The following is a 13,410-nucleotide window of genomic DNA, read 5'->3' on the forward strand; positions in this document are numbered from 1 at the left end:
TCAGCTCAACCCTGAATCCAGCAGTGACTCAGGACTCAACAGAAAGAATCACAAGTTTTTTAGCTTCATGAGCGATCTTGAACGACTCATTTGTGACTTGATGCGTCACCTGAAAATGTAACCAATCGTAATATTTAGTCAAAATCACATTATTTAAAGGTCTCATTTTTAAAACATTAAACTGTTGCACAAACAAGAGTCTGTAAAAAACTTGTTCAACACAAGTCATGAGTGACCCAGCTGTGATCAGCAGCAAATATTCTGGGACTTTCTGGCTGAACTGCAGGCAGTGTTTCCACAGGACAAACGGGATAGCTCGAGTATGGGAAGTTTAAATTGTAAGAAGTATTTTCGTGTGTGATTTGTGGCATTGTAACTGTCCAACTGCACAGAAGACATGTTGGAGTTTTCCCTACATCTGGTCATGGTTGTGCTGTTTCCATAGAGGAGCAGGACTTAATGTTGCAGAGAAAAATGAGACAGTGAAAACAAACAAAACCAGAACAAAACGGAGAAGCTGCTTGTGCTTCACAGGGTTGAATATCTTTGACAGTGTGGTATTCTTATTTTATAAACCACCGCCCATCTGTCTGTCAACTAACTATAATAAGAGACTCACAATTTATTACGACAAATGCATTAAGAGACAGAAGAAAGAATTTTGGAACCAGCACTCGAAACCCAACCCTGCTGACAAGAGTGAAGTTCTTGGGTAGAAGTTTGGAAGCCTTGGGTTTAATTCTTTTGATCCCCAAAAGTAGTAAAATGCAAACCTAATAAATCTACATACTGTGAAATCAGTTTAATAAACACAAACGTTTTAAAGGAATAACTCAACATTTTGGTTCAAGAAACAACCTGCAGTCCAAAAACCTCACAGCAGATTTGTTGTTTAAACTTGTGTCGTGATCAAACAAAACGGGTTCAGCTACCTTTCAACAAAGCTAACCGTTTACCTGTTTCCGATCTGAATGCTGAGCTAACCATCTGCTGACTTCACATTTAGTGACAGGCAGAAAACAAAATTGCCCAAAATGTTGACCAGTTCCTTCAACTGTTGTGTCAAACAGCGCAAATGTTCAGAAAACACCTGATTAAATGTTGTCAGGACAACCACAAGGACTTCTAGAAAAACAGTTTTATTGATTTATTAACAACTGTACATTTCTTTTCAGTGCTGACAGCATTTGCTACATACTTTGGTGTGATTCAGAGGGACTGGTGCATTTCACTCCTTTTTATTTTCTTGTGGGGAAATGCTGACAGGATCAGGAGCACAGTGTACAAACCAGAATTATTCACTGTCTTGGTGTCTGATTTAATAACTGGAGTATTTCTGTTGTGTTTACATTGAAGTGCCGTTCCTTCCGTCCTCTCCAGCGTTTACAGGCACTGAACATATCTCATTTCTGTAGAGACACACTGATGTGTGCAGTCGATCAGGTCAAATGTCTGTCTGCCTCCGCGTCACGGCCAACCAAACATATTCCAGGAATATTGATAAGATACAAAGGGCAGAGGGATTCCAATAGCGCAGATTGGTCTGTTTGGGTTGAGTCTGCAGTCAAGAAATCAATGAAGCAATTCAACATCTGTGTTACGTCAACTTAGCAAGAAGCACATTGTCATTCAGTTTGTGCCTGTTGCGGTGCTTCTGCTGCCAACTGAGGTCCAAGGGTTAGGCTAAGCTTAAACGTTCCCCATCTCCCAGAATCTAACAAGGTAAAACAAACAGGGAGAAAGATAGCACAGACAGACCAGTACACTTAGTACACTTTTAAAATGTTTTTTTATATATATGAAATAAATTTACATCCATCTCTTTTCCTGAATCATAGTGTCCCACTTGATGCCACAGCGGTCCAAACCAGCCGGAGGGCTCCGTGTTACAGATCAGACCACATCATCCGGTAAGAGCACTGAGACAAAAGGCCATTTTAAAATCTCCACAAAGCGTCCTTGTTTACAAGTTAGGTGCTCCCCAAGTTTGATTTCTGAAAAGGTCAGCCTGCAGAATGTGCTTTAAGAAAATCAAAGGGTAAAACTGTTAAAAAGTTCTAATCTATCTTCTGATCTCCCACTTGAATATCATGGTCATAAGACAGAGTGGGCCAAAAAGTCATCACAAGTACACCCAGGACATGAAAATATATATATTTTTATAATATATATAAAATGTCTTCTATTTAATCCAGTATGTACACTTTGCACAAGATGTCTGGGCAATGAGTTTCTCTGAAATGAAGCGCTGCTTCACCAGGTTGCACCCAAATATTCCAAAAAAGAAAAAAAAAATCTGAAGTCACAAAAATGTGCAACCCAAAAATAAACCCTCCACAATAAAAGGACAAGAAAAAAAGTCAACTACTTTCCAGTACAAGCTTCCTCAGGCCGACGGCGCCTCCGATTCCCATGAAAACAGGTCGAGAAATCTGCAGTTCGCCTCATTGTGTTGTAGTCCACAGATGGTTGGTCAGGGAGAAAAAGTAAAAGTCATCTCAGTAGAAGTGCTGAAGCAGAGCAGAGCCTCGACTCTCAGTAGATGACCTCGTAGACGGTGGCCTTCTTGTCACCGGATCCTGTCACAATGTATTTGTCATCTGCCGAGATGTCGCAGCTCAGGACGGAGGACGACTCCTTCGACTGTGGAAGTAAACATCACGAAAAGTCAACAGTGAGACCTCCGGAAGGTTTTCAAAAATATTTCTGACATTTTTGGGGTTTTTTTGTGGCGATTGGTCTTAAATCTTGCACCTAATTATTTAACCACACGAATAGAAGGGAAAGAAACGAGTATTTGTCTAAAACCATTTAGTAAATGGGGTTCTCTAATTTAGTGTACTTCATGTTGAATTAGCCTGAATAGTGTCTAATTGAGCCCAGTCTCATCAAAGCCTTTACAACCAAACTACATTGTCAGTTACATTTGTTTGTGAAATCAACATGTATTTAACATTAATTTTAATAATTAACCAATCAATCAATCAATCAATCTTATATTAGATGGAGCAGGACTCATTGTCCTGGTAACCCAAGAGCTTCAAACAGGTTATAAAAGCATTATATTTAACCTCAAAATAGGACATTTTCCTAAACCTGACCAAACTGTGAGGGAACATTTTTTAACTTTCTCAGACTGAAAACTGAGGAATGTCATGACATGGGCATTGTTTTTTTCCAAGAGCTTACAGTTATTTTACTATTGATTATTCGGACAAACATGGAAAAAAAAATGCAGATTGCAACTTTTCAGAGTTGTTGTGTTTGACCAACAGATCAAACTTCAATCAACACAATGGTACAGAACAGAGACGGTGAGACCAGAACTGGACACTGGGTAATATTTGAAAAAGATTGTTGAAGATTACGTTTCTGTTGATCAATTCACATTGATTTAACAATCTGTGAGTTGGAGGACTAAACACAAACAGCCAGCATTTTTCTTTTTTAAAAATCATTACACAAGATGTACCATGTCTAAACTTTCTGCACAGGAGTGTTGTTATGACTTCACTCTAATCAATTACCAATTATTTAATAATTCTGATTATTCGTTCTGTTTTGGGTTTTTTTAAATACCTTTGCAAGAAATAATGTGAGACATTCTGGATACTATTTTCATGTTGTGCTCATGTTACACAAACTGTTGTTTTGCTCCGTTTAGTTTAATTGTGTTTATTCAAGGTACCTGAAATATGCTGGCACCATAAGGAGTCCTCCATGCGTTCAGCAGGTTGTCCTTCCCTGTGCTCACAAACCATTTACCTGCAAACAGAACAGACATCTTGAGAAAACAATCTGAAGGTATGTGCGCTTACGACAGAGATTTACACAACAGCTACCATGTGACTCTGTAATAACCTTATCGATAGCCATAAAACCTGATAGAGGAAAATGCCAGTACATCAGCAATCATAAAATGCACATAATGAAGGAGACTCGCCCCACTTCCTCTCAGATAATTATTTAAATCACCCTCTGATTAATTACCCAACTGACTAGTTGGCTAATGATTTAATTAGTGACAGCAAGAGCTCTGAAGCAGTGAGCGTCGTTTGAATGAACCACTTCTGTGGTGGCAGAGATATGAGTCTGTGCTGTGGGGGATCTTCTGAGGCGAAATGAACACTGACATTTCTGGCAGGAAAAGTGAAGCAATAGTAAAACCTCATTTGTCTCGGTCTAAACTTGAAACCAGCTGGTCTGCCCAACAGGCACAATGATCTGAGCTGAAAAAAGCATTTAACTTGCACTAATGAACATATTTGTAAAGGAACTGCTTCTTTGTTTATGCACACAGCCTTTACCGTGTGAAGTTAAGACGTATACAGCAACATAAGTCTGACACTGAAATATTTACTGCAATTCTTACAAATAAGCTGCCCTCCATAGGAGTTCAGTTAAAATGTTCTAGAGCAAAAGTAAACTGCATTTTAATCACTGAATGATTTCAACATCCATAGAAATGACTGTTTCCTCATTTGTTAGCACAGATATTTGTTAGAACCATTAACCAGCTACATACTACAGCTGCTGTCTGGTTACTAGCCTGACAAAAGTCCGAACGATAAAAATCCACGTCTACTGAATGTAACAGCAGGGCAGAATTCAACCAGAAGAACCACAGAAACTAAAAATTACAAGCTGGCCACCAAAAATGACAGATAAGCAACAGAATACTGTGAGACATTCTCCTTTAGACTTTGAAATGCTAATGATAAATGTTGGCTGTTTTCTCAGCAATCAATGGCAAAGCCTTTATTTGTCATTACAGACAGCAAACACCTCATATAATTTGCTAACAAACATTTTGTATGTCTCCACTCGGATTGTGAACCAGTAGAGACCTACAGCTGTGAACTCAAGTTTATATACACTTGTAAAGACTGTGTATAAAATGACAGTCTTGAATTTCCTCTAAGTCTTATTTTGTATCATGGAATCATTAAAACATGTGTCTTTGTCACAAAAAAACAAACAATTTTGCATTTTTGTTCTTTCAGAGATTTTGGTCTTCTAGAACAAATGACTGAAAATGTAAAATTTAGCTCACAACTGTATATAGGTTTTATCTACGCAAGGTAAATCTTCAAATCTCCATGCTACTGATTGCCTATTTTTTCTTTTTTTTTCATTCCCCCTAGGACTGTTGATGTGCTTAACATCCATTAAGGAGACTCTATCTGTTCCTTACCACAGTAGGCGAACTTGAGTGAGAGGACACAGCTTTCGTGCAGGTGCAGCTGGTACTTGTCAGGCTTGGTGTGGTGGAGCACTTCTACGTTGCTGCTCTCCATACCCACAGCCAGCCATTCCCCAGTGGGACAGTAGCCCAACGAGAAGATCTGCAACAAGGACAGCAATAATTTAAAAGAAGCCAGTTATACAACCAAGGATCACCTGGAAGACACAGTGCATGCATTCATCTGCGAACAGAGGGATTTGTTTTTTTTACGAGCTTCTTTTTACCTGTGAGGTAAAGTCGTGTTGCTGGAGCTGTCGGCCCTCCCTCAAATCCCAGGAGCGCACGGTGTTGTCGAGCCCTCCGGTCCACAGTTTGGTCCCATCGTGGGAGATGTCGATACAGCTGGCTCCATCTGTGTGGCCCTGGAACTGCCTACGATGCAAGACACCAGACATCAAGTCAGGAACAGAGGAGAAAGCCCTTCCAACGCTAACAATAAGACTGTCTTCTGTTGGTGGTCAACTGTTTTATTAACCACAATGAGCTGTGTATTAAAGAATGCTTGTAGAACTAGTACAGCGTCTGTTCACGATGGGCCGATTACTGCTTGCAGCTTTCTCAAAATCCAAACTACTTCATAATAGACCATGACAAGGTTGGGTTATCAAAACTCAAATTAGCTGACATCCTTTTAGGTAAAACCAGCACCATTAAGAGACAGTTAACCAACCTTCCTTCTACATTGGTCAGTCTAACAGTTGTGTTTTGATGAGTGGGAATGATTAGTCTATTGATTGTTGTAAAGATTTTTGTAATCAATCATCATCATTACATTTCCAGAAATTTGCTGTTTAATAATGTTAATACTAATAATAGGCCCTATTTGTCAGGTGCTCGAGCAGAGATATATAGGACCTGAATTTCAAAAGGACACCAATTAATGTCATCCGTGTATATATTTGTGTAAGTATTTTTAGAACTAAACTTTAAACAGTTACAATATGGAATCAGTTCATCGTGTGACAAATGTGCATTTAAGATAATGGGCAATGTTGTTCTTGCATCAGTGGAGCAGGAAGAATAATTGAAACGATTTACAAACTGTCACAACCGTGTGTAGCGTTGGTATAAGACATTTTCTTACTCATACAAGGCTGTTAACGTAAAACAGAAAATATAAAACAGCAGAATAACAACGTGAGATGATCCATGGTAGAGTGGTATGTTACCATAACAGCAGCATTGAAATAATTACTGTATACATGGGAGTGATGAAGAAACATTTAACACACACACACACACCACCCACGAAGGGGGTCGCACCAACAATTACTTGACTGAACCTACATCAACCACCGACAATCAATGACTGTCTGGCTTTGTAAAAAAAAAAATGTTTCTACACAAGCTAATCCACACGACCTCCAACTTGACACTGAATTTCACCAGGTCCCCAGCAATACACCCACTAAGTCTGAAATGTCAAGAAAAGTGAAGAGACAGACACACACAGACAAAGATTCCTTGAATTAGTGGCCAAATTACTGACCTAACGAGGGTCTGGTTATGGAGGTCCCACACGGCGATGTTTCCATCGGAGCAGCAGGAGAAGCAGACCTTGGCGTCAGGGCTGATGGCCAGTGCATAGCAGGCAGGAGCAGAGGAAGTGAGCTCGGCCTTTATGCGGGGAGTCTGTGAGGCCAGGTCCCAGATGGTCAGCGTGCTGGCCTCGCCACCCACTATTAGGGTGCGGCCATCAGGCAACAGCTTGCAGGAGCGGATGTAATTGTCTCTGTTCTGGAGCGGAAACAAAGGCAGAGTATTGTCACAATCTTGATGACTTAAAGTAATTTATGTGTTATTTTTACTACATGTTAATTATCTATGTTTAAATAGGAGGATTTGAAGTTAACAACAAACTTAATTACAATTCTGCTGAGCAACAAAGATCAGCAACTTACTTCAATGCATTCATTTTAAGAGTTTTATTACTTAGAGCTCAAGAGCAGTTTTTCTTTGACAAGCGAAGTTTTTTAGACTGCAGCTGACTCTCTTTCATGTTACAGTGTAGATGTGGATGTCAGCTTTAACAAGAGATGCAGAGAAAAAGTGGGGCTGCAGCTGTTGGCCAGGCTCCAAGAGAGCAGGAAGACAGAGATCAATAGGACTGTGGAAGCTCTTGGTCGAATTAAAACAGCACCCTGATGGCTTTATAAGACCCAATTGCACTCTGGACGCACCTTAAGGGTGTAGGAGGCCATCTGAGCCGAACGGCATGAAGCCACAGTATCAAAATGAGAAACGGGAGGCAGTTGGGAGGAAGTAATGAGCTGGGTAATGGCAGACAGGGTTGGCCAATCAGAACATCATTACTCAGCAGGCCTTTTTTTCTCACCAAGGATTATTTCAGCACAGCAGTGAGACACTTTCCTGAATTATTCACATCTTTGTCTGTTGGGATCTGGGGGAAGCTACTATGGGATGTGGAGTCAGGCTACATTTGATGCTCAAGAAAACTCTTAATGAAGCAACCAATCAGAGAGACCTCATGAAACACGAGTACATTATGTCGCTGGTTTGGAAGCCTTGAAACATCTACAGCAATAACACACGTGCAAATCACTTGAGCAAACACATCTCATCCTCTCTGCTCACAACTTGTAACAAACAACAACAACTTACCAGACAGTCGAGTTGGGACACTGGACTTTTGCTGCCTGGCTGGCTGATGTCCCAAATCTTGACACACCCCTTGCCGCCGGTGTAGACGTGACGTGTTGGGTTGCTAATGGTGACAGCACACACCACTTCCCCGTGGCTCAGTGTGTTGATTTGGCGAGCGTGCCGTGGGATGCCCGGGCCTATCAGTGCATCTGGAGGGAAGGGTACGGGCTGCATTTGACCATCTGCACTGACGTGAAAAGAATAAGCTCTGCAGAGGACAGAAGAAGAAAAAGACAGTCAGTTTGAGCTAAGAAGTTGATGCAATCTGTTTTTAAAAACTCGTTAAACACAAAACACTCTGAATGCAAATTGAAATACAAATACGCACGGTTTTCCTCCAGAAATGGAAGTGAGGCTGGCTGGCAGGCCTGGAGCTCTCATGTGAGGATGAGGGTCAAATCCCGCCTGCATGTACAAAGACAGGGAACAGTTAGCAAACAACCATTAACCTAAACAGATAAATTAGACTAAGCTAATATTCAAACTGCAGTCTATGACTAGCTGTAGGTGCTAACGCCTGAAGGATCTCTCGTACCATCGTTTCCAGGCAAATCCCTTGAAAGGCACAGATTGAGCTCCACTGCATACAGAGAAGCTTTACACAAGGCTACAACATCCCACTTGCTAATGCTAATGAAAGCCTGGGAGATTTTCTAACACGGAGTTGCATTTTGGGGGCGAGCCTTTTTTTAAGCCTTTAGAATGCTAACTAACTAACATCAAAGTAAAGGAGCTGGGCTGTCTTTGTACTTTCTCATTATGTACACACAACAAGCTGCAGCCAGCCAAGCAGAAATATTCACAATGAGTTATGGAAATACAGGATGAATGCTTAAGTGTCTCAAAGTCATTTTGCAAACAGACTTCATAACCTACAGCTGCAGTAGATGATTCATACAGGCACTGGTAAGGGCTTGTTGTGTCAAACTGGTGGATATGGAATAACAAATGAATGTGTGTGAAGAAAAGGAATATCATTGAGTCAGATGTCTGCAATAAATTCACATTTTGACTAATATATTCTGTAAAGAAGCTGGAATAGTTACAATTGGTGAGCGTCCGTAGGCGGCAGCAGCTGCAGCACTCATCTGAGGTGAAATGAGACCCGGATACACGCCTGGGCTTGTCAGGGATCCATTCATCTCATGATGACCCATCATGGCAAATGGGGTGGCATAAGAACCCGCAATTGACAGAGGAGTACGCAGTGCTGGGGCAGCTGATGAAAACAAAAAAAAACTCCTTTAGAAACTTTGCAAAAACCTAATTTAGTTTTGGAAACACAAAACTAAATCATTAATTTAAGAGAGTGCAGGATTGCAGCAAGGATTTCCATTTTATTCAATTTCATGACAACTCTGTTTGCCGAGGAAGATTGTGTTATTTATTTTTTTAGAAACAGTTGCTGGTTATTACCTAATGCCTCCATGCCAGGAGGTTTGCCCATTGTTAAAGGCCGTAGTCCTGGAGTGGTGCTGGTTCCTGGTGTTGGGGCCTCATTCCTCGGTGTAGGTGTGTTGGACTTCAGGCTCGGTGTGGACGACTTGTCATTCTAAAACAGAGATGTTCTTTAACTTTGAGTTGTTCTGCATACTCTTCCGGTAAGTTTACGTACTATTACTGTCATATACACACACCACACAAATAAAACAGCATGCATACTAGAGTTCAAAATCCCCCATGAGTCAAATATACCCCCACTGTCAGGGAAATCCAAAGTGACAATCTGAGGGGACGGCTCAAGGTAATCCAATCTAACACTGACACTTCATTACAGCCATGGTGTGTGTTTGTGTTACGTGTGCGTGTGGGGTTAGGGCATAAACCTTTGCTTAGAAGTCAAGCTTGTTAGAAAGTGGCTAGACATACAAGATGGTGGCCCAAACACCTCTCTCATAATTAATCCATCCCGCCCTTTCTTTGCCCACTGCGTTAGAAACGTAGAGGTTTAGCCTGGTGACACACACTAATGAGCTGCAGAGAGATGCTGGGTGTTATTATAGGTGAGGGAAATTTCTGTGGATTGTAAATCTATTCTTTTCCTCTATGAAACAGTTTATGTAAAACTAAAATTGTAGCCTGGTTAGTGAGCTTTCAGTATTAGAAAAAATGAGAGGCAGAAGTAAAGAAGAAGCAAGAAAAGACAGAGACAGCAGTTCCCCCGCTGCTGTGTCTCTGGGTTATTTACAGCCTCAGGCTGACGGAGAAATGACCATTTATTGGGTAAGCCATAAAGGAGATTGAGAGGACTGAGCCATAGGGTTTGATTTCCTGAGAGTGCATCTACCCTCTGCCCCCTCAAGCCGCACATAGCAGCCAACTGCTAAGCCTAGGTATTAGTCTTTCACACAGACACCCACTTCACTTGACAAATACCCTTTAGTCTGTCAGTTCAGCCTTTACCCCCTCCACTGTAACCTTATTTCATCTTTGTTCTAGTCTTGCACTGTGTCCCTCTCACTCACATGGGCGTGGTCCTTTGCTTTGGAAGACGGCGTGCTGCCTGAAGAGGCAACGGAGGCGGGGCTGTTTGGGGCAGCATCTTTCTTTAGGACTCGTGATTTATCCAGACCGTTTTCAGGAGGAGAGTGAGCCGGGCTGACTCGAGGGGTGGCTGGATCCTACAGAGTTAAACGAGACAGACAGAGAGCAAGACTGAGCAAACAGACCGGAGGAAAGCCACTGGCATGTACATGTAGGTCAAACAAACTGGGGCCTCATGTGCAAACACAGATAAATATACTCATGCATGCTCGTACTCTCCCTCACACACATTCATGCACTTTTCATTCACCTGTCACACCCTTTTCTCTTTGTATTCTTTGTCTTACTTTCTGCATGAATGGCAAAAGAAATACAGCAAGTAAGCACACACTCATCGCACACAACCAATATTATGACAGACTTTTTGGCAACACTGTGAAAGGTGTTCAGGATTCTACAGACAAAAGGGAGCTGTGTTTAGTTTCTGTGCAGCCATCGCGCTGAAGAATGTGGCAGAGCAGCTCAGTTCAAACGCAGTCTCACCTCATTGGAAACATCCACCACCAAGTCGTCGCTTTTGTCTCCATCACTGTCCTGAGATGAAGGAGGAACAGGCTTAGCTTACTGAGAGAACACTAACAGTGGTAAAATTACAGTCAACATAAACCAGTACAGCTGAGTTTGACCACTACATCAAAGTGAAAGATCACACCAATTGTATGGAGTTAAGATGAATCAACTGTAGGATTTGTTTTTGGTTTTTTTGCTGCATATACATAGAAACTCAACCTGTTAACACTTTATTTTACAGGTCCATTAATTATTAATTATTATTTCTTAAAAGCTTGCAAAGGACTATTTAACTTAGCAGTAATTATGAAAAAATAGTGACCTGCTGATTTACAGAGACATTTCTCTAAGGGACCGTGTCTACTTAAACTCCAGTAAATTCATATTAATTCATCATTAAAAGCTTTATTTTTCATATATCAAATTGTATTCTAATCTGGAGCATAGATAAACTGCATGCCTCCTTGCATGTTCAGCTGATGTGCTGTGAACTGATTAAAAGATGCAAGGATAATAAGGATTAGTGTTTGATTGGATTTAATTAATTGGAAGTGTACCGGGTGAATTCTGTCTCGATTTCATCTAAAATTTAGATACACCTTTCCAGGACGCTCCAAGGAAATAATGAGAAATTAACAGGCCCATTAAATAAAGCAATACCCAAACTGTGGTGGTTAAGTAATCAAATGAAAAGCCATTAAGAGGTTGTTAATTATATCCCGCTACATTTTGGTATGCTTACACTTTTGTCCAGAAAGGTAGCAATTTTTCAAGAGTGGCCTCCTTCATCAGAGTTAAATCACAACAAGTCTACACCAACTGCTACAGCAGGAGAAATGCAAACATTGCAAAAAAAAAAAAAAGAAACAAACAATAAACACATACACTTACATATCTGCTCATGCTGTCTTTGTCATCAACTTTGCGTTTCTTGGAGTCGAGACCGTAGTCTGAAGAACCGCGGTGCTTCTCACTCGCTGCCCGCAAGCTGTCTGATGGCGACACCGAGTTATTCTGCCAACAACAACATGCACACAGACAACATCAGTCTCCAGTTCTCTTTGAGCCTGCCATACATTTAATTGTCAGTTAGTATACAATATACTGAAACGTGTACAGACACGCCCCAACTTCTATGAACAATGCTGTGTTGCACTGTGAAGAATGTTGTCTTCAAAAAATATTATGTCAAACGAGCTGGTCTTGCTTCATCTTAACCCATCGTGACAAACTCTGTGTGACTCTTGCAAATAAAAAAGACTTCTTTGTTTGGTTGGGTGCATGATTTAGAGTAAACTCAGTTCTGTCAACATATGCCCATCAGTCAAACCTTCAGAAACCAGAAAAGCCAGAAAACACTAAAAGGTGCATTTATGTCCAGACATGACTGAGGAGCCTTTTCCTTTGTCAGAAAAGTTACTATATTGACTGTAAAACTACATCCACAACTGAACTGGACTGATTTGGGATAGAAAAAGCAGAGAGGATTCGGGGACAGCTTAGCGCTGCTGCTGCAAAAGCAATGGAGCAAGGAGGAAAGAATTGAGGCAGCTGAGCAAACCCACAAACACCTCTGGAAGACAAAAGCACTGACTAGCAAACAAAGTGATATGTAGAGTTGACTGAATACAGGTGGAGAAAATGTGAAACACACACACACATACACACGGTCTGACATGTAATCCTCTTGTAGACTCTCAGTGCTGCTTACTCAGATGCATGCTCAAAGCTACATTAACAATTAAAACGTAACACAGGCTGCAATCCTGACTGCACTTTAGTGTCTGTAACGCGCATGTACATGCAAAAAAAGCAAAAGGGACCAGAATCTCTCACTGTGTTGCTGTAAAACCCATGTTCATGACTCCTGCTCTTGTGTGTATGTGTTGTGGACAGGTCAGTGACAAATGCAAAAAAAAAATAAAAAAAGACTGACGGCAAAGTTCATGAAAATCAACCAGATTGAAAAAGGAGAAGGAAAGAATGAGACTATTGAGGGGAACCTGGACAAGAGAGCAATGTGAAGAGACAAAGAGGGTGTTGCCAGCAGAGAAAAGAGCCATGAAAGAGGCAGAGTGAGAAAATGAGGAAAAAAAAGAGGTAGAAAGACAAGAGAGCAAAACAGGAAAGGAACTTGGCAAGCAATGAGAGCGTAGCAGTGTGGCAATGAGTTCTCCCCACTAGTGGGAATGCCCGGACAGGCTGGCACTCTCTCAGAAGCTGCAAACAGGGTTTTTGTAGTCTGGGCGCTGGTGTGGTAGGGTGGCACTGCCAAACAGGCCGAAAGGCAGGCAGGGAGGCGGGGGGTGGTGGGTAAAGGCGAGCAAACCCTGAGGCCAGCCCACACTATCAGGCAGCTCAACAAATCCCTGCCTTCATCAGAAAAAGAAAGACGTGGTGAAAGAGGAAGATGTCTGACATGTTGGCTGCAAATGACAGGAAGAGAA

General features: G+C 41.4%; 1 protein-coding gene across 7 annotated transcripts in view; it reads right to left on the reverse strand.

Moving 5' to 3' along the window:
* Positions 1-1,120: 1,120 nt before the first annotated feature.
* The window catches only part of tle3b (TLE family member 3, transcriptional corepressor b), a 31,954-nt gene continuing 19,664 nt past the window's right edge, over positions 1,121-13,410 (reverse strand). For all 7 annotated transcript variants that reach the window (XM_008276041.1, XM_008276039.1, XM_008276036.1 and 4 more), the window contains 12 exons: positions 11,855-11,977; positions 10,937-10,987; positions 10,375-10,530; positions 9,326-9,461; positions 8,956-9,128; positions 8,238-8,314; positions 7,868-8,117; positions 6,735-6,982; positions 5,470-5,617; positions 5,195-5,345; positions 3,689-3,765; positions 1,121-2,643 (listed from right to left, as the gene is read on the reverse strand). In XM_008276041.1, the coding sequence (XP_008274263.1) occupies positions 2,536-2,643; positions 3,689-3,765; positions 5,195-5,345; positions 5,470-5,617; positions 6,735-6,982; positions 7,868-8,117; positions 8,238-8,314; positions 8,956-9,128; positions 9,326-9,461; positions 10,375-10,530; positions 10,937-10,987; positions 11,855-11,977 (1,698 nt within the window). In that variant the 3' untranslated portion in view covers positions 1,121-2,535. The remainder of the gene's footprint in view (positions 2,644-3,688; positions 3,766-5,194; positions 5,346-5,469; positions 5,618-6,734; positions 6,983-7,867; positions 8,118-8,237; positions 8,315-8,955; positions 9,129-9,325; positions 9,462-10,374; positions 10,531-10,936; positions 10,988-11,854; positions 11,978-13,410) is intronic.

This window comes from Stegastes partitus, unplaced genomic scaffold (genome assembly GCF_000690725.1).
Source record: "Stegastes partitus isolate 25-593 unplaced genomic scaffold, Stegastes_partitus-1.0.2 Scaffold64, whole genome shotgun sequence".
NCBI classification, from domain to species: Eukaryota; Metazoa; Chordata; class Actinopteri; family Pomacentridae; genus Stegastes; species Stegastes partitus.